The following is a 27902-nucleotide window of genomic DNA, read 5'->3' on the forward strand; positions in this document are numbered from 1 at the left end:
ATTATGGGGATAAACGATTGGCAAAATGTACCTCTCCTGTCGACTTCCATCTGTAGTCGTATGCATGGGATACGACCGTTATTTTACTGACTGACTGATTTATTGTTTGACTGGCTGGCTGGCTCGTTGATGAGTGACTGACTGAGTCATTGATTGGCTGGCTGGCTGGTTGGATGACTGATGGACCCGTTGTTTGACGGACCCGTTGTTTGACGGACTCGTTGTTTGACGGACTCGTTGTTTGACGGACTCGTTGTTTGACGGACTCGTTGTTTGACGGACTCGTTGTTTGACGGACTCGTTGTTGGACGGACTCGTTGTTGGACGGACTCGTTGTTTGACTGACGGACTGACTGACTCATTGTTTTACTGACGGACTGACTGACGGACTCGTTGTTTGACGGACTCGTTGTTGGACGGACTCGTTGTTTGACTGACGGACTGACTGACTCATTGTTTGACTGACGGACTGACGGACTCGTTGTTGGACGGACTCGTTGTTTGACTGACGGACTGACTGACTCATTGTTTTACTGACGGACTGACTGACGGACTCGTTGTTTGACGGACTCGTTGTTTGACGGACTCGTTGTTTGACTGACGGACTGACTGACTCATTGTTTGACTGACGGACTGACGGACTCGTTGTTTGACGGACTCGTTGTTTGACTGATGGACTGACTGACTCATTGTTTGACTGACGGACTGACTGACGGACTCGTTGTTTGACGGACTCGTTGTTTGACTGACGGACTGACTGACGGACTCGTTGTTGGACGGACTCGTTGTTGGACGGACTCGTTGTTGGACGGACTCGTTGTTGGACGGACTCGTTGTTGGACGGACTCGTTGTTTGACGGACTCGTTGTTTGACTGACGGACTGACTGACTCATTGTTTGACTGACGGACTGACTGACGACTCGTTGTTTGACGGACTCGTTGTTTGACTGACGGACTGACTGACTCATTGTTTGACTGACGGACTGACTGACGGACTCGTTGTTTGACGGACTCGTTGTTTGACTGACGGACTGACTGACTCATTGTTTGACTGACGGACTCGTTGTTTGACGGACTCGTTGTTTGACTGACGGACTGACTGACTCATTGTTTGACTGACGGACTGACTGACGGACTCGTTGTTTGACGGACTCGTTGTTTGACTGACGGACGGACTGACTGACGGACTCGTTGTTTGACGGACTCGTTGTTTGACGGACTCGTTGTTTGACTGACGGACTGACTGATGGACTTGTTGTTTTACTCATTGTTTGACTGACTGACTCGTTGTTCGACTGACTGACGGACTCGTTGTTTGTCTGACTGACTGATATATTTGCCCCTGCAGGGATTCGAGAGGAGGAGCGCATCATCCTAGAGAGGACTGGTTACTTCCAGAGCATCACAGTGGGCGTGGCTCCCATCGTCGTGGTGATCGCCAGCGTTGCCACGTTCTCCACTCACATGTTGCTGGGCTACGACCTCACCGCCGCTCAGGTAGCTTCCAGGTCTCTGGTCCAATCCCAGTCTGCCTCCCAAATGGCATCCTATTCCCTATTTAGTGCACTAGACTTGACCAGGGCTTTACTTTGGTGCACTAAATAGGGAATAAGGTGCCATTTGATTCTCCCTAGACACTCCAGTAGATCTGAGAGTATTGAAAGCAACACTCCAACCCTGCCAGTGAGAAGAAAGGCATGTTGAGGTGATGATCATATTGCTTGATATAGCCAACATTTTCACCTCCCAACTACAGCAACATTATGAACAGGGGGGGTATTTTCTTTGGTAGTTGGGTTGTTGAACCCATTAAGCCAGTAGGGGGGGGGGGGTTCTCCAGGACAGGATTTGATGGATGATTTGAATGACAGGAGCTGGTCACCCAGGTCTGCACTACTGAAACAAATCATGGACGGTATTGGATCTTTCTTCCCCTCGCAGGCATTTACAGTGGTGACTGTTTTCAACGCCATGACCTTTGCCTTGAAGGTCACCCCTTTCTCTGTCAAGTCCCTGTCAGAAGCATCAGTAGCCATGGAGAGGTTCAAGGTAAGATCTCTCCCCTTTTTTTTTCTCTGTCTGTCGCTGTCTTGTTTGTCTGTCGCTGTCTTGTTTGTCTGTCGCTGTCTTGTTTGTCTGTCGCTGTCTTGTTTGTCTGTCGCTGTCTATTCGGCTGTCGCTGTCTATTCGGCTGTCGCTGTCTATTCGGCTGTCGCTGTCTATTCGGCTGTCGCTGTCTATTCGGCTGTCGCTGTCTATTCGGCTGTCGCTGTATTGTTTGTCTGTCTATTCGGCTGTCGCTGTCTATTCGGCTGTCGCTGTCTATTCGGCTGTCGCTGTCTATTCGGCTGTCGCTGTCTATTCGGCTGTCGCTGTCTTGTTTGGCTGTCGCTGTCTTGTTTGGCTGTCGCTGTCTTGTTTGGCTGTCGCTGTCTATTCGGCTGTCACTGTCTATTCGGCTGTCGCTGTCTATTCGGCTGTCGCTGTATTGTTTGTCTATCGCTGTCTATTCGGCTGTCGCTGTCTTGTTTGTCTGTCGCTGTCTTGTTTGTCTGTCGCTGTCTATTCGGCTGTCGCTGTCTATTCGGCTGTCGCTGTCTATTCGGCTGTCGCTGTCTTGTTTGGCTGTCGCTGTCTTGTTTGGCTGTCGCTGTCTTGTTTGGCTGTCGCTGTCTTGTTTGGCTGTCGCTGTCTTGTTTGGCTGTCGCTGTCTTGTTTGGCTGTCGCTGCCGTCTGTTTGGCTGTCGCTGCCGTCTGTTTGGCTGTCGCTGCCGTCTGTTTGGCTGTCGCTGCCGTCTGTTTGGCTGCCGTCTGTTTGGCTGTCGATGCCGTCTGTTTGGCTGTCGATGCCGTCTGTTTGGCTGTCGATGCCGTCTGTTTGGCTGTCGATGCCGTCTGTTTGGCTGTCGATGCTGTCTAGTTTGGCTGTCGCTGTCCTGTTTGGCTTTCGCTGTCCTGTTTGGCTGTCGCTGTCCTGTTTGGCCGTCGATGCTGTCTGTTTGGCCGTCGATGCTGTCTGTTTGGCCGTCGATGCTGTCTGTTTGGCCGTCGATGCTGTCTGTTTGTCCGTCGATGCTGTCTGTTTGTCCGTCGATGCTGTCTGTTTGTCCGTCGATGCTGTCTGTTTGGCTGTCGATGCTGTCTGTTTGGCTGTCGATGCTGTCTGTTTGGCTGTCGATGCTGTCTGTTTGGCTGTCGATGCTTTCTGTTTGGCTGTCGATGCTGTCTGTTTGGCTGTCGATGCTGTCTGTTTGGCTGTCGATGCTGTCTGTTTGGCTGTCGATGCTGTCTGTTTGGCTGTCGATGCTTTCTGTTTGGCTGTCGATACTGTCTGTTTGGCTGTCGATGCTGTCTGTTTGGCTGTCGATGCTGTCTGTTTGTCTGTCGATGCTGTCTGTTTGTCTGTCGATGCTGTCTGTTTGTCTGTCGATGCTGTCTGTTTGGCCGTCGCTGTCCAGTTTGGCCGTCGCTGTCCAGTTTGGCCGTCGCTGTCCAGTTTGGCCGTCGCTGTCCAGTTTGGCCGTCGCTGTCCAGTTTGGCCGTCGCTGTCCAGTTTGGCCGTCGCTGTCCAGTTTGGCCGTCAGCTGTCCAGTTTGGCCGTCAGCTGTCCAGTTTGGCCGTCGCTGTCCAGTTTGGCCGTCGCTGTCCAGTTTGGCCGTCGCTGTCCTGTTTGGCCGTCGCTGTCCAGTTTGGCCGTCGCTGTCCAGTTTGGCCGTCGCTGTCCAGTTTGGCCGTCGCTGTCCTGTTTGGCCGTCGCTGTCTTGTTTGGCCGTCGCTGTCTATTCGGCTGTCACTCTCAGTTTGTCTGCCACTGTCTGTTTGTCTGGCGCTGTCTGTTCATTTGGCTCTGTGTGGTATGTGAGTGGGATGTGTTGGTTCTGCCTGTCTGTTGGTCTGGTTGGCTCTGTGGAATATAATTGGGGTGTGTTTGAGTCTGGGTATGTTGGCAGGACAGTGTTTGTCCTGGACCAGGAAGGGGCTGTGTTTCTCCTAATCCCCCTCTCGATCCTCTGAGAAACACACACACACCCACATTAATTCATAACACACATTCACAGACACACAATAATTCAGCACCTCCCTGAACTATGGGCAGGAAGCGATGCGGTGCCAAGCAGCTCTAGTTGCAGTGGAAATAAAGAGTTTTACATAAACCAAATAGATAGGTTTGAACTGCTTGAACCTTTACATCAATGACCTTGACATTGTCATCATGACTAGACTCCTATATGCATGTGAGCCTGTACTGTGAGTGTTTGTTCTCTGACACCTCTCTCCTCTCTCCCTGGCCTACCAGAGCCTGTACTGTGTGTGCTTGTTCAGACACCTCTCTCCTCTCTCCCTGGCCTACCAGAGCCTGTTCCTGATGGCGGAGGTGGAGATGATCCGGGACAAGCCCCTGAACCCCCAGGTTGCCGTGGAGATGATGGGCGCCAGCTTAGCTTGGGAGACGGCGGGTCACAGTGCCCAGCCCACGCCCCGCGGCACCCCTTCGGTTGGCTCCACCCAGAGGCACGGGTGCCGGAGGCCCGCCCAGGAGGACGAGGCAGGGGAGCAGGCAGGACGTCTGCTGAAGGTGGGGGAGATCCCTCCCATCCCCTCCGTCAGCCAGCGGCTGCAGAGGACCCTGCACTGTGTGGACCTCACCGTTCGGCAGGTAGCTAACTAGCCGCGGGACGGGAGTGTATGGTTGTGAAAGGACAGAGAACATTTCACGTACAGTAGTACACAGTGCACACATTCAGGGGTTTGAAGCAGGTGGTGGAGGTCAAAGAATATGGCATGCGTCCCATTTGCTACCCTATATAGTGCACTTCTTTTGACCAGGGCCCGTACAAGTAGGTGGGGAATAGTGTGCCATTTGGGATGCATCCCATGTTCAGCAAAAAGTCAAATAAGACTGTGGTCTTCGTATCAATGTGTGGTTGAAAGGCCAATGGGCTGTACAGTTCGAAGAGTTATTGTGGTTAACTGACCAGGGAAAATTCGGGTCTCTATTTATGGGCTAAAACTAAGGGTAAGAAAACATCATAAACTTGAGTTAGTTTTATTGTGCACTGCGATTCGTCTTTTCACTGCCAATGTGTACATTTTGTTAAGTTCATGTTTTAAGTATCCCTATATTTCTGTTAATACGGCGCTATCACTCTGTCAAGAGTGCGCCTGCGCAGGAAGTTTGGTTGTCAATGGACCTAGCCTTGAGTGGAATGGCTACCTTGTAGTGTGTTCATACGGTATAGTACACTTTGTTAAACTGGAACCTTGTCGTTGTGTCATTTCGAGATAACACATTGTACAACACAAATATCCACCATACTACCCTGTGTCTCCAGGGGAAGCTGACTGGGATCTGTGGAAGCGTGGGCAGTGGGAAGACCTCTCTGATCTCTGCCATCCTTGGACAGGTAAGATACGTCTAACAGGCCTGCTACACTGGACGTGTCATTTTTGCAGAGCGTTTAGGCGCTCCTATTCATTCAAATGAAACCTGGCTGTAAGCAGGACAGGTCCGTGAGAGGCTCGAGCTGCTCAGCGTAAACTTGCGCTCTGGTTCTATATTTAAGAATCCGACGGTGCAGCTCACGTCTGAGAGAACTTGGTAAAGTGATATGCGCTCTGCTCAAACGGCAAACGATAAACGTACTGTTTTAGCAACGGCCCCCTGTTGTAAGAAATATGGTGTAAACTCTTGTTGGCCCATGAGTACACCAATTTAATAACAGGCACACACTGCAGCCCCTGTGGCCCTCCCTTACTCTATAGACACCCGATGACAAAGCTGGATGATGCCCTGGGGCCTGTTGGAGAGGGTGCAACTTTACTGAACGTTATACGTAACTGTGTTATGTAGAGCACAAGATTGCCTTGTCCGGTAGACTGGGGAGTTGTTGGCTCTATCGTTCACATTTCTATCTGAACGTTTCACTTCACTCAATATAACCCCCGGGTGTGAATGGTTTTAGGGTGAAGTTGCCCCTAGATGCTGATCTGGGGTCAGTTTTGCATTTGCCCCACTAATGATTAAGGTTTAAATTAGTGGAGTGGAAGCTGATCCTAGATCTGTACTTAGGGGCAAACTTCACCGCGGAGCAAGTGAGTGATTGGCGGATGACCTGTAGTGACCTGTGACCTTTATGACCTTTAGATGACCCTGCTGGAGGGCAAGGTGGCGGTGAACGGGGACTTTGCCTATGTGGCCCAGCAGGCCTGGATCCTCAATGCCACGCTCAGGGACAACATCCTCTTTGGGAAAGAGTATGAGGAGGAAAGGTAACGGAGTGAAACTACAGTTTTTTTTTGGGGGGGGGGGGGTTTCAAGTATATCTTTATTTCATTGAAGTAGGACAGTGAAGAGGAGACCAGAAAGCTCGGTGAGTTTGCGGGTCAAAAGGGCAGAGGGTCGCATTCAAACCCATGCCTACACTGGTAGCCTAGGCTGCCTGTACATGGGTACTGGGGTCCACAGCACTAACCACTGGTGCACACAGGCCACAGGAATGATACTACTGTGAGAATCGATTGGATTCATGTACATAGTGATTTCTAAGACGCTCCTCCACTACCCAATGTAGCTCTGAAGTATAATTCCACTGTGTATTTTCCAGGTTCCAGGCTGTTCTGAGTGCATGCTGTCTGAGACCTGACCTGGCTATCCTGCCCAACGCCGATCTGACTGAGGTGAGCGTTATGAATTGTTTATCCACCATGGAAATACTACTTTGGGCTTTATTGTGTCTAGATGAGAAAAAAATGTTATAGTTCGTACTAAGGCTGTTGTGGCGGTCATGACATTTTGGCAGCCGGTAGGTGTCAAGCAAATGACTGTCGGTATCACAGTAACTCATTGTTTAATTAATATCAATACGTTTAGCATCTCCAGGCCTCCACGTATTCAGGCCTCATACAAGCCACAAATGAGGGCCTTTTGGAACATCTATATTTTTAAAAAGTCTAATAAATCCATTTAATATAAACCATCACAATAAATCCATTATTTATTTTAGGCAGATCTAAAGAAACATGATATGAGGACAATGTGTTTTAGAAGAACAGAATATGAGTTGACCTTAATGTATGTTGTCTGGCTCTGTGCCATGCTGTAGGCTAGTTAATTTAGCAGATAGGATATACTTATAAGTCCCGTGCCGTTATTGTATGTTACATGATTTTATAGTAAGAAGAATGAAATAGAAAGGATATTTGTCCCATTCCGGGAGCGAGTATGCATTTGAAGTGGCTGTGTTGAGTGTAAAAGTGATAATTTGAAACAAGTCCTATATGCTAGATTTAGAGTTATTTGGCAACTTTAGTGAATGATACAAACCTTAGAATGACTTAGAAATCAAAACATATATATGGGTCTTTCTATAAACTAGGACACCATTGAGGATTCCCGACACTGGACCACTTGTTACAACTGTTGATAAGTCATTGATAATAATCTGCAAATGTTTTTCATGTCATTACAATAAAATAGGGGGAGGTCATAGCTTTGTATATTCAATACAATTCACAAGTTGATTTAAAACCTATGTTTAAGCTTTTATAATGCTTGGTATCCTGATTTGTCCAAAGAGGCAACTGGCAACTGACCTTCTAGGCAGAGTTACTCTAGCCAGTGTCTGTTCTTTTTCCCATCTTGATCTTTTATTGGCCAGAGATATGGCTTTTTCTTTACAACTCTGCCAAGAAGGCCGGTGTAGTGACTTAGCTCTTATTACTTATTTATATAATAAGAAAGACTCTGAATACAAGAAATTGAACTGGAGCTTCACATTTACTCAAACGAGTTAGTACCAGAATAACATAGAACAACACTGCGCATGATGAGGTGGTTCTTCCTTAAAGGGGACATCAGTAATTAACAGAACATAACAGCCGGCATCCCGGAGTCGCCTCTTCACTATTGACGTTGATACTGGTGTTTTGTGGGTACTATTTAATGAAGCTGCCAGTTGAGGACTTGTGAGGATTCTGTTTCTCAAACTAGACACTAATGTACTTGTCCTCTAGCTCAGTTGTGCACCGGGGCCTCCCACTCCTCTTTCTGTTCTGGTTAGAGCCAGTTTGTGCTGTTCTGTGAAGGGAGTAGTACACAGCTTTGTACGAGAGCTTCAGTTTCTTGGCAATTTCTCGCATGGAATAGCCTTAATTTCTCAGAACAAGAATAGACTACTGAGTTTCAAAAGAAAGGTCTTTGTTTCTGGCCATTCTGAGCATGTAATCGTACCCACAAATGCTGATGCTCCAGATACTCAACTTGTCTAAAGGAGGCCAGTTTTATTGCTTCTTTAATCAGAAGTTTTCAGCTGTGCTAACATAATTGCAAAAGGGTTTTCTAATGATCAATTAGCCTTTTTAAAATGATAAACTTGCATTAGCTAACACAAGGTGCCATTGGAACAGAGGAGTGATGATTGCTGATAATGGGCCTCTGTATGCCTATTTAGATATGGACACGTGGATTTTTACTGCGGTCATGACTCATGTGGCTGGTGTGAAGGTAATACTGTCACCGCAACAGCCCTATTCCGTACTTAAAAATGTTACAAAGTGTTGTTTTTCACTGCATCAGATTAGCATACACATACGTTTTGGCTTAACAGTGTTCAGTGTGTAGGTTCAACATTTAAACAACATTAATATGGAACACAATTGAGCAACAGGTGCTTCAATCAAGGTAGTTGCCAGTCAGGGATGTTGTCAATATTGTTTTTAAAGGATGTAATATTATCTTCAACTGGAGCACCCTCATAAGGGCGGAGTGGGACAAGAATCTGGCCCTGGCATTTTATCCACAACAGCCCACATCACTGCACGTGCTGCCAACTCACCCCCCATACACACACCCATTCCCCACACATATAGCCTACACTCAGACCCAAGACAACCCTACTTACGCAGGCAGCAAACACAAAACACACACACATCTATATTGACTCCACACACATTCACTCTTTCACACTCTTCCCATATGCTGCTGCCACTCTATTCATTATCTATCCTGATTGCCTAGTCACTTTTACCCCTACCTACATGTACATATTACCTCAACTACCTGGTACACCTGCACATTGACTCGGTACCACAACTCCTTGTATATAGCCTCCTTATTGTTCTTTTATTGTGTTACTATTTCCTTTTTTATACTGAACAAAAATATAAATGCAACTTGCAACAATTTCAAAGATTTGACTGAGTTACAGTTCATACAAGAAAATCAACCAATTGAAATGAATGAATTAGGCTCTAAACTATGGATTTCACATGACTGGGAATACAGATATGCATCTCTTGGTCACAGATACCTTTAACAAAAAGGTAGGGCGTGGATCCAGTGGTGGAAAAAGTACCCTATTGTCAAAAGTAAAGATACCTTAATAGAAAAATTACTCCAGTAAAAGTGAAAGTCACCCAGTAAAATACTACCTGAGTAAAAGTCTAAAAGAATTTGGTTTTAAATATTGAAGTATCAAAAGTAAATGGAATTGCTAAAATGTACTTTATAAGTATCAGAAGTACAAATCAAATCAAGTACAAATTAAAATAATAAATCTTTTCAAATTCCTTCTATTAAGCAAAGCAGATGGCCACATTTTCTAGTTATTTATTTATTTATTTACGGATATCCAGGGGCACGCTCCAACTCAGACATCATTTACAAATGAAGAATATGTTTAGTGAGTCTGCTAGAACAGAGGCAGTTGGGATGACCAGGGATGGTTTCTTGATAAGTGTGTGAATTAGACCATTTTCCTGTCCTGATAAGCCATAATTCCTGTCCTGACACTTTTGGGTGTCCGGGGAAAATGTATGGAGTAAAAAGTACATACGTCATCGCATTCCTGAAGAAAATGAAGAGTAAAAGTTGTCAAAAATATTAATAGTTAAATCAAGTACAGATTACCCCAAAAAACTACGTAACTAGTACTTTCAAGTATTTTTACTTAAGTACTTTACACCACTGCATGGATCAGAAAACGAGTTGTCTGGTGTGACCAAGATGTGTCGAGCTCATGCAGCGTGACATCTCCTTCACATAGAGTTGATCAGGCTGTTGTTGATTGTGTAATGGTGTCCCACTCCTCTTCAATGGCTGTACGAAGTTGCTAGATATTGTCGGGAATTGTAACACGCTGTCATACACTTCGATCCAAAGCATCTCTAACATGCCTAATGGATGACATGTCTTGAGTATGCAGGCCATGGAAGAACTTGACCACTTGACCACACGACGGTTCTGAGGTCAGTTATACTTACTGCCAAATTCTCTAAGATGGTGTTGAAGGCGGCTTATGGTAGAGAAATTAACATCCAATTCTCTGCCAACAGCTCTGGTGTAAATTCCTGCAGTCAGCATGTTAATTGCACACTCCCTTAAAACATCTATGGCATTTGCACATTTGAGTGGCCTTTTATTGTCCCCAGCACAAAGTGCACCTGTGTAATGATCATGCTGTTTAATCAGCTTCTTGAAATGCAACACCTGTCAAGTGGCTGGATTGTCTTGACATGGGAGCAATGCTCACTAACAGGGATGTAAACAAATTTGTGCGCAACATTTTAGCAAAATTGGCTTTTTTTGTGCGTATGGAACATTTCTGGGATATTTAATTTCAGCTCATGAAACATGGGACCATTGTTTGGAAAGGCCTCTTAAGTAAGCATTTCATGGTGAAGTGTACACCTGTTGTATTTGGCGCACGTAAGAAATAACATTTTTAATTGAATTGACTACATCTTTATGTGCACTAACTAATATCATAGGCTATGTAGGGGTTCATCAACCAAGGAAGTGAAAACTCAAAACATTAACTAGATAGCTAACTTCTAAATAATACCCACTGCTGGTCGTAGTCATGCGTTCATCCATCATTACATTCGTGGTCCTAAAAAACTTTGCAGTTGTAGGCTACTACCCATGGCACCTGCAGGTCTATGCCCTCACAATGGCCGTTGTTTCTTGTGAACGCCGCTCCGTATCTCAAAGCCATATCAAATATCTTAGTTGTAAAATAGTAGCTGTTGAGAAAAATATATATCTACAGCAGGCACCAGCAAAACAGGCACAAGGGCAGTGCACCATCTTCCATTACAGCAATCATGTGTGACCAAATCATGGTTTTAGCTGCCCAAACAATAGTACATTTTGAGTGAGGTGACAATGTAGAATGTGCTTTTTCTAAGTTCATAGGCACCCTTTCCGTTTTTTTTACGGTCCATGATCTTGGCTGTCTAACCGATTACAGTCGGAGCAGGTCTTTTTGCTGATGCCATGTTTGACTTTGAAAGTAGGCTGAGCTCACACAAAGTCTATCAGAAGAACGGAACGGCCCATCTTGGTAGGTGGGCTGGGTGTTGCCTACTGATCAGCCAAAGGCTCATTATAGATTAGTATAACAGAGAAATTGAGCAACAAATTGGAAAACAGATCTTGATACACTGCTTGCTTAACCTGGAATCCAGCCGCACCAATGTGTCGTAGGAAACACCATACAACTGGCGACTGAGGTCTGTGTGCAAGGAGTCGCTAGAGTGCTATGGGACAAGTACATCTCGGTTGGGAAAATTCTCCCCTAACCCAGACGACGCTGGGCCAATTGTGCGCCGCCTCATGGGTCTCCCGGTCACGGCCGGCTGCGACACAGCCCGGGATCGAACCCGGATCTGTAGTGATGCTTCTAGTACTGCAATGCAGTGCCTTAGACTGCTGCGCCACTCGTCAGGCGGTGTTTGTCCATTTTTAACCAGCCTACCCAACTGAAAAATGCCCCAGCCCATCTGGCATTTGCCTCAAATGCCAGATGGCCAATTCACCCCTGCACCTTCATATGTATTGTTATTATATTAACCGATCAATGAGTCCGTTATGTCCCCTCAGATCGGAGAGCGTGGCGCCAACCTTAGTGGTGGGCAACGCCAGCGGATCAGCCTGGCGCGTGCCCTGTACAGTGACCGAGCCATCTACATCCTGGACGACCCGCTCAGTGCACTGGATGCCCACGTGGGCAACCACATCTTCAACAATGCCATCAAGAAGCAGCTCCGCCACAAGACCATCGTCTTCGTCACTCACCAGCTGCAGGTGAAGACTTAATACATTTCATATTGTTTGCAAAGCACTGCCGATTTTGCAGGTTTTCCTACTTACAAAGCATGTAGAGGTCTGTAATTTTTGTCATAGGTACACTTCATCTGTGAGAGACGGAATCTAAAACAAAAATCCAGAAAATCACATTGTATGATTTTTAAGTAAATAATTTGCATTTTATTGCATGACATAAGTATTAGATCACCTACCAACCAGTAAGAATTCTGGCTCTCACAAACCTGTTAGTTTTTCTTTAAGAATCCCTCCTGTTCTCCACTCATTACCTGTATTAACTGCACCTGTTTGAACTCGTTACCTGTATAAAAGACACCTGTCCACACACTCAATCAAACAGAACTCCAACCTCTCCACAATGGCCAAGACCAGAGCGCTGTGTAAGGACATCAGGGATTGACATCAGGGATAAAACACCTGCACAAGGCTGGGATGGGCTACAGGACAATAGGCAAGTAGCTTGGTGAGAAGGCAACAACTGTTAGCGCAATTATTAGAAAATGGAAGAAGTTCAAGATGACGGTCAATCACCCTCGGTCTGGGGCTCCATGCAAGATCTCAACTTGTGGGGCATCAATGATCATGAGGAAGGTGAGGGATCCGCCCAGAACTACACAGCAGGACCTGGTCAATGACCTGAAGAGAGCTGGGACCACAGTCTCAAAGAAAACCATTAGTAATACACTACGCCGTCATGGATTAAAATCCTGCAGCGCACGCAAGGTCCCCCTGCTCAAGCCATTGACCATCTGGATGATCCAGAGGAGGAAATGGAGAAGGTCATGTGGTCTGATGAAACAAAAATAGAGCTTTTAGGTCTAAATTCCACTTGCCGTGTTTGGAGGAAGAAGAAGGATGAGTACAACCCCAAGAACACCATCCCAACCGTGAAGCATGGAGGTGGAAACATCATTATTTGGGGATGCTTTTCTGCAAAGGGGACAGGACAACTGCACGGTATTGAGGGAAGGATGGATGGGGCCATGTATCGCGAGATCTTGGCCAACAACCTCCTTTCCTCAGTAAGAGCATTGAAGATGGTTCGTGGCTGAGTCTTCCAGCATGACAACGACCCGAAACACACAGCCAGGGCAACTAAGGAGTGGCTCCGTAAGAAGCATCTCAAGGTCCCGGGGTGGCCTAGCCTGTCTCCAGACCTGAACCCAATAGAAAATCTTTAGAGGGAGCTGAAAGTCCTTATTGCCCAGCGACAGCCCCGAAACCTGAAGGATCTGGAGAAGGTCTGTATGGAGGAGTGGGCCAAAATCCCTGCTGCAGTGTGTGCGAACCTGGTCAAGAACTACAGCAAATGTATGATCTCTGTAATTGCAAACAAAGGTTTCTGTCCCAAATATTAAGTTCTGCTTTTCTGATGTATCAAATACTTGTCATGCAATAAAATGCAAATGAATTACTTTTAAATCGTACAATGTTATTTTCTTGATTTTTGTTTTAGATTCACAGGTTCCGGCGCCGACAGAGATGGCCGCCTCGCTTCGCGTTCCTAGGAAACTGCAGTTTTTTGTTTTTTTACGTGTTATTTCTTACATTAGTACCCCAGGTCATCTTAGGTTTCATTACATACAGATCCCCTTACACTGTGTATAAGACAGTAGATTAGGAATTGTTAGTTAGATTACTTGTTGGTTATTACTGCATTGTCGGAACTAGAAGCACAAGCATTTCGCTACACTCACATTAACATCTGCTAACCATGTGTATGTGACAAATAAAATTTGATTTGATTCCGTCTCTCACAGTTGAAGTGTACCTATGATAAAAATTACAGACCTCTACATGCTTTTTAAGTAGGAAAACCGGCAAAATCGGCACTTGTTCTCTCCACTGCATATATATAATTGCTTGTTAGACTTCTCTCATGGATAGGTTGGGTTAAATCTCTGTGTATGTGTAGTACCTGGTGGACTGCGATGATGTCATCTTCATGAGGGAGGGCAGCATCACGGAGCAGGGCAGCCACGAGGACCTGATGCGTCTCAATAGAGACTACGCAGCCATGTTCAACAACCTACAGCTGGGAGAGACGCCCTTCGTGGAGGTGAGAGGGACAGTGTGTGTGTGTGTGCATAGACTGTTATGCTAAAAACAAAGTCCACCACAGATGTCTTGTTTAAATTTAGTTTGCATATGTCATGTACACTGCTTAAAAAAATAAAGGGAACACTTAAACAACACAATGTAACTCCAAGTCTATCACACTTCTGTGAAATCAAACTGTCCACTTATGAAGCAACACTGATTGACAATACATTTCACATGCTGTTGTGCAAATGGAATAGACAACAGGTGGAAATTATAGGCAATTAGCAAGACACCCCCAATAAAGGAGTGGTTCTGCAGTTGGTGACCACAGACCACTTCTCAGTTCCTATGCTTCCTGGCTGATGTTTTGGTCACTTTAGAATGCTGTCAGTGTTTTCACTCTAGCGGTAGCATGAGACGGAGTCTACAACCCACACAAGTGGCTCAGGTATTGCAGCTCATCCAGGATGGCACATCAATGCGAGCTGTGGCAAGAAGGTTTGCTGTCAGCGTAGTGTCCAGAGCATGGAGGCGCTACCAGGAGACAGGCCAGTCCATCAGGAGACGTGGAGGAGGCCGTAGGAGGGCAACAACTCAGCAGCAGGACCGCTACCTCCGCCTTTGTGCAAGGAGGAGCAGGAGGAGACCTGCCAGAGCCCTGCAAAATGACCTCCAGCAGGCTACAAATGTGCATGTGTCTATTCATACAGTCAGAAACAGACTCCATGAGGGTGGTATGAGGGTTCCGACGTCCACAGGTGGGGGTTGTGCTTACAGCCCAACAACGTGCAGGACGTTTGGCATTTGCCAAAGAACACCAAGATCGGCAAATTCACAACTGGCGCCCTGTGCTCTTCACAGATGAAAGCAGGTTCACACTGAGCACATGACAGAGTCTGGAGACGCCGTGGAGAACGTTCTGCTGCCTGCAACATCCTCCAGCATGACCGGTATGGTGTGGGGTGGCATTTCTTTGGGGGGCCGCGCAGCCCTCCATGTGCTCGCCAGAGGAAGCCTGACTGCCATTAGGTACCGAGCTGAGATCCTCAGACCCCTTGTGAGACCATATGCTGGTGCGGTTGGCCCTGGGTTCCTCCTAATGCAAGACAATGCTAGACCTCATGTGGCTGGAGTGTCAGCAGTTCCTGACACACTTCAAGAGTAAGGCATTGATGCTATGGACTGGCCCGCCTGTTCCCCAGACCTGAATCCAATTGAGCACATCTGGGACATCATGTCTCGCTCCATCCACCACAGACTGTCCAGGAGTTGGTGGATGCTTTAGTCCAGGTCTGGGAGGAGACCCCTCAAGAGACCATCTGTCACCTCATCAGGAGCATGCCCAGGCATTGTAGGGAGACCACACACACTACGGAGCCTCATTTTGACTTGTTTTAAGGACATTACATCAAAGTTGGATCAGCCTGTAGTGTGGTTTTCCACTTTAATTTTGAGTGTGACTCCAAATCCAGACCTCCATGGGTTGATAAATTTGATTTCCATTGATAATCTTTCTGTGATTCAACTATGTAAAGAAAGAAGTATTTAGTAATAATATTTCATTCATTCAGATCTAGGATGTGTTATTTTAGTGTTCCCTTTATTTTTTTGAGCAGTGTATATTGAGTGTGGTCTGTATTGTGGTTGAATTGTGGTTCATGTTACTTGTAACATGTCATTGTTCCTCAAAAGGTGCCAACTAACAAGTCTGGGAACTCCTTAAAGATACCCCCAGAGAACACAAAGTCTGGATCTGTAAAGAAGGACAAGCCTGTTAGCAAAGACAACGGTACGGAACCATTGTACTAGCCACAGAGTGTGTGAGTGCATATGTGTGCATGCATGCAGACTACTGATGTGTGTGTGCTTCGGGGATGTGTGGGGCTGTATCTCAAATGTTTTAATTGGCTTCCTGTCCTCAGCTTCTTTCCCTTAGTCATAACCACAAAGTACTTGATGAATGAGAGCCATGTGGTGGAATGCTATCCATCCTTTATACCTTCTAGTGCTTTAGTAGAAAAGGAGACTGTTAAGGAGTATTGAGACAGAGGACAATGCATTATGTCTGCAAAACCATCCTCACAAAGCCACGAGCAAAGTTGACCAAAATAACCATCACACTTGTAATACACAAGACAGCATTTAATACACAACTTGTTTATTATGTAAATAATTGTTGTCCTGTCATGGAGATATGAGTGAAGTTCATAATTCTTTCCACAATTAGTACCGGTATTAACGCTTTTCCCCAGAGTTCAGTGCTATTCTGTCAATTAGAAAATGTCACCCACCTTAAACTCGTCCCCAGCTGCAAGGTGGACTGAAGTGTCTGGGAACGAGATCCCACCCAGCGCAACCTCTCTTACTCAACCTCCCTCCTTGTCCCCCAGGCCAGCTGATGCAGGTGGAGGAGCGTGGGCGGGGTTCAGTTCCCTGGTCTGTGTACGGCGTCTACATCCAGGCCTCGGGTGGAGCGCTGGCTTTCCTCCTAATCCTGGCCCTCTTCGTCCTCAACGTGGGCAGCACGGCCTTCAGCAACTGGTGGCTCAGCTACTGGATCAAGCAGGGCAGCGGGGTGAGTGGCACAGGTGGCATTGGGTGGCAGGGTTGGGGGAGGGTCATTGTAATTTCAGTGTAGTTGTCGATTCTGGAAGAGAATTAGATTTGAGAGTAGAAAATCTGACTGGAAAGTGAATGGCACTTTTGAATTTCAATGAATGCATTTTATATACTCTGGGCGTTGATTTGAGTTGGAACATTTAAAAAACATGAGTGATGATTTGGAAAATCAACTTTATTGTTTACAACGGTGTTGCCTTTGATCCGCCCGTTTTAAATCAATATGCAGATATGATAGTGATGTGAAACCCAATACTGTTGGTTGTGGGTCAATTCCTTTTCTATTCAGTCAATTCAGGAGATTGGAATTCCTTTTTAAGAATTGGAAAGTGCCATTCTCTTTCGAGGTTGATTTGTCAACACGAATTCTATCTTCAAGAGAGAGCCTGATTACTTACAGAGATAAGTTTTTTAGACTTTGTTTAGGCCTAAACTTTTTTGGGGGGTAAGTTGAACATTCTGGAAAACTACCAGAAAAGTACAAACTGAACATGTCTTTGTTAGAAACTGTAACAACAATAACTCAGAAGTAGTAGTCTTTAAACTCCCCAACACAATTAACTGACAGTTCTCACACACTAGTGTTGGTGTGTGAGTGAGATATGGACATAAGCTGCTCAACTAATTAGTGGTGAGAGCAGGTGTAAGGGGAGCGGTATACTTAAATATTGAATGTGTAAATTTGTCCTTGATCATTAACTGTGTGTGTGCGCGGTGTTGCTGGTGGGTTAGGTTTAGTATATTCTTATCTGTGTACACCACCAGTCAAAAGTTTGGACACACCTACTCAGTCCAGGGTATTTTTTCATTTTTACTATTTTCTACATTGTAGAATAATAGTGAAGACATCTAAACTATTAAATAGCACATATGGAATCATGTAGTAACCAAAAAAGTGTGAAACAAATCAAAATATATTTGAGATTCTTCAAAGTAGCCACCCTTTGCCTTGATGACAGCTTTGCACACTCTTGGCATTCTCAACCAGCTTCACCTGGAATGCTTTTCCACATATGAGTTCCCACATATGCTGAGCGGTGGTTGGCTGCTTTTCCTTCACTCTGCGGTCCAACTCAAACCAAACCATCTCATTTGGGTTGACGTCGGGTGATTGTGGAGGCCAGGTCATCTGATGCAGCACTCCATCACTCTCTGAGGAGACAGACTGTTTACCTTGCCCTTTGAACTGAATAACAGCTCGCTGGATGGGCAATTTAAGGGTCAGTAGACAAACTGCTCTTCCAAGGACTTCCCAAGGCCTCTACCAGAGCCGCTCCCCCATGCATTCACCTGCCAGAGAGAGAGGCTGTTAGAACAATTAATTTGTTTCATATAATGCTTTTCCAGATGCTCCTCTAACCATTTGTCATTCAGTGCTTTTAGGGGTTAGGGGCCTTTCAAAGGCACAACAGCAGAAGATACCTGCGGTCAGAAGCCATTAGCCTGGGCCTATCAAGTGGAGCAGCAGTTTAAGGCACTGCATTGCGGTGCTAGAGGCGTCACTACAGACCCGGGTTCGATCCTGGGCTGTGCCAGGAGACCCATTAAGCGCCGCACAATTGGCCCAGTGTCGTCCAAGTTAGGGGAGGGTTTGGTCGGCCGGGATGTCCTTGTCACATTGTGCACAAGCAACCCCTGTGCAACCCCTGGGCGCATGCACACTGACATGGTCGGCAGTTGTACAGTGTTTTCTCCGACACATTGGTGCGGCTGTCTTCCGGATTAAGCTAGCAGTGTGGCTTGGCAGGGTCGTGTTTTGGAGGACGCATGGCTCTTGACCTTCGCCTCTCCCGAGTCCATATGGGAGTTGCAGCGATGGGACAAGACTGCAACTACCAATTGGTTATCATGAAATTGGGGAGAAAAACGGGGTAAAAAGTAACCAAAAAAAGCCTGCTTGTTGCCAGGTCAACTCCCACCTTTATTGATTGACCTGGGATTTGAACCATCAACCACACCCCAGAATACTCCCTTATCTGAGTATTGAATATGCTGTCCTGTGTGTGTGTAGAATACCACAGTGTTGGTGGGGAACAGTTCGGTGGTGAGCGAAAGCATGAGGGACAACCCCCTGATGCAGCACTACGCTGGAGTCTACGCCTCGTCTATGGGTGTCATGCTGCTGCTCAAACTTCTGCGCGGCATCATATTTGTCAAGGTAAAGGATCAGATAAGCATTTCACTGTGAGGTGAATGTGACAAATCAAATTTGATGTGGTTTTGTTGTGCTTGTTATGTCTGGTATTGTATTGTGTGTGGTTGTGTTAACCCCAGTGAGATTACTGATTAGGACTGATGGATGAATCTTAGTAAACTAAACTACTTAACTAAAATAGATAATGCATAAAGTACACTGATCAAAAATATAAATGCAACATGCAACAATTTCAAAGATTTTATTGAGTTACAGTTCATTTAAGGAAATCAGTCAATTTAAATAAATTCATTAGGCCCTTATCACCTATAGATTTCACATGACTGGGCATAATATGCATCTGTTGGGTTTTTTTTAAAGGTAGGGGCATGGATCAGAAAACCAGTCAGTATCTGGTGTGAACACCATTTGCCTCATGCTGCATATCCTTCACATAGAGTTGATCAGGCTGTTGATTATGGTCTGTGGAATGTTGTCCCACTCTTCAATGGCTGTGCAAAGTTGCTGGATTTTAACGGGAACTGGAACACACTACTGTACACTTTGATCCAGAGCATCCCAAATATATTCATTTTGTGACATGTCAGGTCAGTATGCAGGCCAAGAACGGGGATATTTTCAGCTTCCAGGAATTGTGTACAGATTCTTGCGACACAGGACCGTGTATTATCATGCTGAAAGATGATGTGATGGAGGATGAATGGCACAACAATGGGCCTCAGGATCTAGTCACGGTATCTCTGCATTCAAATTGCCATTGATGAAATGCAATTATGTTCATCGTCTGTAGCTTATGCCTGCCCATGCCATAAGCCCACCATGGGCCACTCTGTTCACAACGTTGACATCAGCAAACCGCTTGCCTACACGACACCATACACGTGATCTGCGGTTCTGAGGGCGGTTGGACGTACTGCCAAATTCTCTAAAATGACGAAGGCGTCTTATGGTAGAGAAATTAACATTATCTGGCAACAGCTCTGGTGGAAATTCCTGCAGTCAGCATAAAAATTGCACACTCCCTCAAAACATGAGACATCTGTGACATTGGGTTGTGTGACAAAACTGCACATTTTTTTGAGTGGCCTTTTGTCCAAAGCACAAGGTACACCTGTGTAATCAGCTTCTTGATATGCCACACCTGTAAGGTGGATGGATTGTCTTGGCAAATAATACATTCTCACTAACAGGGATATTTATTTTACCTTTATTTTATGTAATGTAAACAATTTTGTGCACAAAATTTGAGAGAAATAAGCTTTTTGTGCGTATGGAACATTTTTAGAATAATTTATTGAAACATGAGACCAACACTTTACATGCTACGTTTCTATTTCTGTTCAGTGGAGTATGGTCACGTCTGTCTAAAACATTTGAGCTATGTGATATAGAAAAAGTGTCGCTTTAAAAATCCCAAAATGGAATGACTACTATTATTGTACCCTCAGGGCACTTTGCAAGCTTCGTCCAGGCTGCACGAGGAGCTCTTCAGGAAGATTCTCCGCAGCCCCATGAAGTTCTTTGACACTACGCCCACTGGACGGATCCTCAACCGCTTCTCTAAAGACATGGACGAGGGTATGGACCACCTGGAGCAGTCCTCTGACACGTACTTGGGTTGTGTTCATTAGGCATCAAACGTTAGAAACCCGACTGAAACAGGGAGGGACCACCTGGAGCAGTCCTTTGACATGTACCTGGGTTGTGTTCATTCGGCATCAAATGGAAGAAAACAGACAAACAGGGAGGGACTGCCTGGAGGTCACTCATTTTGATTTTCCGTTATAAAATGTTTCAAATTGCTTTCTGGCGCATGCCCTAATGAACACAAACCTATTGTACTGTACGAATCTACAAACCCGCAAATGAAAAAGGATAACAATAAAAGGGACAGTTTGATATTTTGGCAATGAAGCCCTTTATCTACCTCCCCAGAGTCAGATTAACTTGCGGATACCATTTTTGTCAATGTGTCCAGTATGAAGGAAGTTTCTCAAAACAATGCTAACTGGTGTTAGCGCAGTGACTGGAAGACTACAGCAAGGTTTTTTTCAATCGGAGGTACTGCAGGGGGTCCGTAAAAAAAATGTTGACACATGAATATTACATCCCACTTAAAAAATGCATAATATACAGTACTGTTCAAAAGTTTGTGGTCACTTAGAAATGTCCTTGATTTTGAAAGAAAAGCACATTTGTTATGTCCATTAAAATAACATCAAATTGATCAGAAATACAGTGTAGACATTGTTAATGGTGTAATTGACTAGTGTAGCTGGAAACGGCTTATTTTTAAAAATTCAATATCTACGTAGGCGTACAGAGGCCCATTATCAGCAACCATCACTCCTGTGTTCCAATGGCACGTTGTGTTAGCTAATCCAAGTTTATTATTTTAAAAAGGCTAATTAATCATTAGAAAACCCTTTTGCAATTATGTTAGCACAGCTGAAAATATGTGCTGATTTAAAGAAGCAATTAAACTGGCCTTCTTTAGACTTGTTGAGTATCTGGAGCATCAGCATTTGTGGGTTCGATTACAGGCTCAAAATGTCCAGAAACAAAAAAACTTTCTTCTGAAACTCTTCAGTATTCTTGTTCTGAGAAATGAAGGCAATTCAATGTGAAAAATTGCCAAGAAACTGAAGATCTCGTACAATACTGTGTACTACTCCCTCCACAGAATAGCACAAACTGGCCCTAACAGAATAGAAAGAGGAGTGGGAGGCCCCGTTGCACAACTGAGCAAGAGGACAAGTACATTAGTGTCTAGTTTCATAAACAGATGCCTCACAAGTCCTCAACTGGCTGCTTCATTAAATAGTACCCGCAAAACACCAGCCTCAATGTTAACAGTGAAGAGGTGATTCCAGAATGCTGAGACTAGGGTTTTGCACGTACTATTTAATGAAGTTTCCAGTTGAGGACTTGTGAGGCATCTTTCTCAAACTAGACATTCTTGTCCTCTTGCTCAGTTGTGCACCGGGGCTTCCCAACCCTTTTTGTACCCAATTTCGTGATATTGAATTGGTAGTTAGTCTTGTCCCATCGCTGCAACACCCCTATGGACTCGGAAGAGGCGACGGGGAGAGCACTGCTTGCTTAACCCGGAAGCCATCCACACCAATGTGTCGGAAGAAACACCATCTCGTGGGTCTCCCAGTCATGGGATCAAACCCGGGTCTGTAGTGACTCCTCCTTAGAACGCTGCGACACTCCAGAGGCCTGCCTAGCTCTACTTCTATGTGTAAGTAGGTGCATGTCCTTACTCAAGTTTGATTGGAGCGCTCCAAACCAAAGACAATGAATAAATTGACAACTTGTAAATGGAAGGAAATAAACAAACTATTTGCTCACGAGTGTAGCCTAGGTTATGCGCTCTGCAAACAACGTGTCCACTCCAATGATGACAAGAATGTAATAATAATGTATTGAAATTACCGCAACAAACATTGTAGATTAGACATTATGGGATGTAACTGTGAATGGACTACTGGTGTGCAATCCCCTCGGCATCAGCAATGGATTAGTCCACTGAAACAGGCGTGAATCAGACAGGTGTCTCGTGTGCCATATATACAGTGGGGCAAAAAAAGTATTTAGTCAGCCACCAATTGTGCAAGTTCTCCCACTTAAAAAGATGAGAGGCCTGTAATTTTCATCATAGGTACACTTCAACTATGACAGACAAAATGAGAAAAAAAATCCAGAAAATTGTAGGATTTTAATGAATTTATTTGCAAATTATGGTGGAAAATAAGTATTTGGTCAATAACAAAAGTTTATCTCAATACTTTTATGTACCCGTTGTTGGCAATGACAGAGGTCAAACATTTTCTGTAAGTCTTCACAAGGTTTTCACACACTGTTGCTGGTATTTTGGCCCATTCCTCCATGCAGATCTCCTCTAGAGCAGTGATGTTTTGGTGGCTGTTGCTGGGCAACAAGGACTTTCAACTCCCTCCAAAGATTTTCTATGGGGTTGAGATCTGGAGACTGGCTGGGCCACTCCAGGACCTTGAAATGCTTCTTACGAAGCCACTCCTTCGTTGCCCGGGCGGTGTGTTTGGGATCATTGTCATGCTGAAAGACCCAGCCACGTTTCATCTTCAATGCCCTTGCTGATGGAAGGAGGTTTTCACTCAAAATCTCACGATACATGGCCCCGTTCATTCTTTCCTTTACACGGATCAGTCGTCCTGGTCCCTTTGCAGAAAAACAGCCCAAAGCATGATGTTTCCACCCCCATGCTTCACAGTAGGTATGGTGTTCTTTGGATGCAACTCAGCATTCTTTGTCCTCCAAACATGACGAGTTGAGTTTTTACCAAAAAGTTATATTTTGGTTTCATATGACCATTTGACATTCTCCCAATATTCTTCTGGATCATCCAAATGCTCTCTATCAAACTTCAGACGGGCCTGGACCTGTACTGGCTTAAGCAGTGGGACACGTCTGGCACTGCAGGATTTGAGTCCCTAGCGGCGTAGTGTGTTACTGATGGTAGGCTTTGTTACTTTGGTCCCAGCTCCCTGCATGTCATTCTCTAGGTCCCCCCGTGTGGTTCTGGGATTTTTGCTCACCGTTCTTGTGATCATTTTGACCCCACGGGGTGAGATCTTGCGTGGAGCCCCAGATCGAGGGAGATTATCAGTGGTCTTGTATGTCTTCCATTTCCTAATAATTGCTCCCACAGTTGATTTCTTCAAACCACGCTGCTTACCTATTGCAGATTCAGTCTTCCCAGCCTGGTGCAGGTCTACAATTTTGTTTCTGGTGTCCTTTGACAGCTCTTTGGTCTTGGCCATAGTGGAGTATGGAGTGTGACTGTTTGAGGTTGTGGACAGGTATCTTTTATACTGATAACAAGTTCAAACAGGTGCCATTAATACAGGTAATGAGTGGACAGAAGAGCCTCTTAAAGAAGAAGTTACAGGTCTGTGAGAGCCAGACATCTTGCTTGTTTGTAGGTGACCAAATACTTACTTTCCACCATAATTTGCAAATAAATTCATTAAAAGAGGTTATTCATTTATTTTGTCCCTGGGCAAGAAAAAGTTGAAGACCCCTGGTCTACAGGAACAGCTAGCATGCTAGCTGTTCCCATAGAGTTCCAGTGCGTTAACGTTAGTTAGCATTTGCACTAATTCTAATTGGCAACTTCCTTCAAACTGCACGCAGAGACGTAAAAATGTTAACCATAAGTTCATCTGACTGGGGAAGTAGATAAAGGTCTTCATTGCCAAAATCCCAAACTATCACTTTAACATGAAGCTGCTATTGTACTTGTGCAATACACTAAATACACAATGTATATGAACAGATTTTTCCTTACAGAGCAATTTCCTAATGACTTTGTAACAGTAATGATAGTAATGAAGTTGAGTGTTTTTAGTGATTACACAAGTGGAATAAGTAACAGTCACTGACTGAACCATCTGTCTTCTTGTCTTTTCTCTTTCTCCCCCCTCTTCTTCCCTCCCAGTGGACACGCGGCTGCCGTTCCAGGCGGAGATGTTCATTCAGAACGTCATCCTGGTCTTCTTCTGCCTGGGCGTGATCGGCAGCATCTTCCCCTGGTTCCTAGTGGCTGTGGGCCCCCTGGTGCTGCTCTTCACCGTGCTCCACATGGTGTCGCGCGTGTTCATCCGCGAGCTCAAGCGCCTGGATAACGTCACCCAGTCGCCCTTTATCTCGCACATCACTTCCAGCATCCAGGGCCTCTCCACCATCCACGCCTACAACAGGGGCCACGAGTTCCTGGACAGGTGAGCTGTCGAGGTATAGGGTGAAGTTGCCTCTAGACACTTATCTTGGATCAGTTTCACATTTTTTCCACTAATTGTTAAAGGGATAGTTTGGGATTTTGGCAATGAAGCCCTTTGGCAAAGTACTGTAGATAGAGTCAGATGATGTGGATACCATTTTTATTTATCTGCATCCAGTATGAATAAAGTTGGAGGTAGTTTCAAGAGCCAATGCTAACTAGCTTAGCTCAAAGACTGGAAGTCTTTGGGTACAGCTGGCATTGCTAGCGCTAATGCTTGTTCACATTGGGTTGCAAAACTAACTCTATACCAGAGATGTTAAGTCACATGACTTGGACTCTGATACTACTCGAGTCACACATTTTGAGACTTGAAACTTTGACTTTGCGAAAAGATAAAGCACTTGCCACCCGACTTTGACTTGAGCATCTATGACTCGTGACTTAACTTGAGCTGTATGACTCGAGACTCGGGAGACTTGTTTAGATTTCCCCATCCCAAAATGGCATCCTCTTGCATCCTCTTGTTATTAGCCAACCAACCTCCACAGACTTCAACGTGGCTCCTGTGGGCAGGGGGGGCAACAACAACACTCGACTCTCATTGGAGATTTTTAGCTAAAGTGAGGTAATGTTATCGAACTTGCTAGCTTGCAATGGGGTCACCCCTATCATTTATGTCTGAAGTGGATAGCAAGTTCAGATTTTTGTATCAAATCAAGCTTTATTTGTTCAGCACATTTCAGACATGGTAATTTCCAATAAAGTTGTATTCATCAAGGACACGTCAAGTCAATTAGTCTTCAGCACAAGGGAGGAGGTTTGGGTGCAAAAGAGAATGTGTAGCAAGACGGCTCCTGATAAAGTTCTCAGAGGCTATTTCTGGGCATTCACCCAAGAAACTCAATGTTCTATCCTGGGTATTGTCTGCACAGACAGACAGACAGACAGACTTCCTCCTGTTGTGAGCACAAAGGGAACTAGTTATAAAATATGTATTACATTATAGCTACTAATACAGTGGTGATTTTAGCATGTAAATCTTGGTGGGGCAAACAAAACAAAGTGGGATGCCTGCCAGAAAAGCCACTACAAAACACTAAACAATACATTAATTGCACTATAACGATGACAAACGGTCCCGACAAACTGTTAGGGCCTACATATAGCTGTCGCAACAGTAGTCCCAACACCTTACCACTGCTACACCTGGCTATCAGCGGAGACTTGTCTGGCAGTGAAACCGTTCATTCAGCCTTGTTTACTGCCTATTAAAAAAACATAGCTGATATGGCTGACTTGCTTAAACAAATGTGGTTTCTCCTGACAATTGAGATGTTCAAACTATGGCATAAGGGGACGACAAGCAGGATAAGAGGCAATCTGTAATTTCAAAAGGCAGAAATGTTCGATTTCTACTTTTACTAAGGACTTACACTTGGCCTGTGATGTAGTGTCCCCATGAGTGACCGAACACTGAGGCAATCAACGCGCAATGCTCCCATTTCCTGCTGGCTTGCCCCACCACCACAGAAAGCCCTGAGCTAGGCTGAAACACCTGCATTTTGGAGCTGCCTTACTCAACAAAAAAGAGACAATGGTTGTATGCGGCTTTATTAACTTAATGATATATTTTTTTAACATTATTTGCAAACTGATATGTGACACGTATTAATGCCAAAATAACATGCAAAATAGGCCATTGTAAAGTGTGCTCGCCATATGGTCTTGGTCAGTGTCCTGCAGCATTCTGTAGGTTTTGCAGTTGACCAATGGCTTTCTTGGGTAGACCAGACAGGAGATCGTTACAGTAGTCAAGCCTGCTTGTAATAAAAGCATGGATGAGTCTTTCTGTATCAGTCTGAGAGAGAAACAGTCACACCTTGGCAATGTTCCTCAGGTGGTAAAAAGCTATTTTAGTCACATTCCTAATGTGTGATTTGAAATTGACTTCAGAATCTAAAATAACACCTAGGTTTTTTACCTGTAGGCATACTGTTAAAACATTTTTAAATAGAAATGTATCTAAATACATAAAGACAAATTACCTACTGAATAATATTAGGTTTCTTAAATATGATTTCAACAACTAAATATGGTGAGATGATAAAATCTCCATCATATAACAAAATGTTGCAATTTCTTTGTTTGAAAGGTATTTTCTAGCTTTGAATACCAGAAGAGTGATATGATCAGCAGTGAGTCTCAGCAACCTCACATTTCCAACTTCTGTACAACAAAAACCATCCACAGCAAAAAGCTATCACCAATTCCATAATGTCAGACCTGATTGTGGATTGTAACATGCCCCTGTCAATAAGTGAACACGAGCTTTAGTCACTTTTTGATAGTGGTTGAAAGTAAATACACCCAGTCTGTCACAGAGCCGTAACCTCCAAGATTTACAATCTGGTTGCCGACAGGCAGGCACAACTCAAAGACCAGATGACACAAGCTAACCACGTCTTTGTCACGGTAGACATATGATCTGACAGAAAGTTGAGAGGATTCCTTGGGGTCACCGCCCACTGGATTGAAATGGAGAATGAAGTCCAATCTGCTGGAATGGAATCGCTTTAGAGGATCACACACGGGAGCGAACATGCAAGCAGTTTGAAGGCATCTGTGACGAGAATGGGATCAACCACAAGCTAGATTGCATTATGTGACAATGCAGCTAACATGAAAACGGTGTTTACAGTGTGCTTCTCAAGTGAAGTGGAGGCTGTCCATGATGATCACCACCTAGATGATCCAGGCATATGGAATAACCTGGAAGTTGAAGAACAGGGGACCATCGACAATACTTTCAGTAAAAATGGTCATCAACAACATTTAAAGTGATTTGCACATATATTGCAACTAGTGGTGGGGGACGGGTTGAAGGAGACTGAAGTTTTCTGTCCAGCTCATTCTAAAGTGTCTAAGTTTAGCTCATTGCTCCACACTAGCACCACTTTAAGAGAGGCTTTTGGGGGCGTTTGGAGTGAGGGGAACTACTGCTGCAGTGAATATGTTGGAACTCTACACTAGCACCGCTTTAACAGAGGTGTTTGGAGTGAGGGGGACTACTGCTGCAGTGAATATGTTGGAACTCTACACTAGCACCACTTTAACAGAGGTGTTTGGGGGTGTTTGGAGTGAGGGCGAACTCCTGCTGCAGTGAACGTGTTGGAACTCTACACTAGCACCATTTTAACAGAGGCGTTTG

General features: G+C 44.9%; 1 protein-coding gene across 7 annotated transcripts in view; it reads left to right on the plus strand.

Moving 5' to 3' along the window:
* The window catches only part of abcc5 (ATP-binding cassette, sub-family C (CFTR/MRP), member 5), a 57334-nt gene that overhangs the window by 21871 nt on the left and 7561 nt on the right, over positions 1-27902 (plus strand). For 6 of the 7 annotated variants that reach the window (XM_064984148.1, XM_064984147.1, XM_064984150.1 and 3 more), the window contains 13 exons: positions 1350-1498; positions 1943-2050; positions 4356-4658; positions 5335-5406; positions 6147-6271; positions 6607-6679; positions 11883-12086; positions 14023-14166; positions 15843-15939; positions 16541-16725; positions 18781-18927; positions 20373-20502; positions 24410-24692. In XM_064984148.1, the coding sequence (XP_064840220.1) occupies positions 1350-1498; positions 1943-2050; positions 4356-4658; positions 5335-5406; positions 6147-6271; positions 6607-6679; positions 11883-12086; positions 14023-14166; positions 15843-15939; positions 16541-16725; positions 18781-18927; positions 20373-20502; positions 24410-24692 (2020 nt within the window). The remainder of the gene's footprint in view (positions 1-1349; positions 1499-1942; positions 2051-4355; positions 4659-5334; positions 5407-6146; positions 6272-6606; positions 6680-11882; positions 12087-14022; positions 14167-15842; positions 15940-16540; positions 16726-18780; positions 18928-20372; positions 20503-24409; positions 24693-27902) is intronic. The other variant, XM_064984149.1, reaches the window with a different exon arrangement.

This window comes from Oncorhynchus masou, chromosome 13, assembly GCF_036934945.1.
Source record: "Oncorhynchus masou masou isolate Uvic2021 chromosome 13, UVic_Omas_1.1, whole genome shotgun sequence".
Classification (NCBI taxonomy): Eukaryota; Metazoa; Chordata; class Actinopteri; order Salmoniformes; family Salmonidae; genus Oncorhynchus; species Oncorhynchus masou.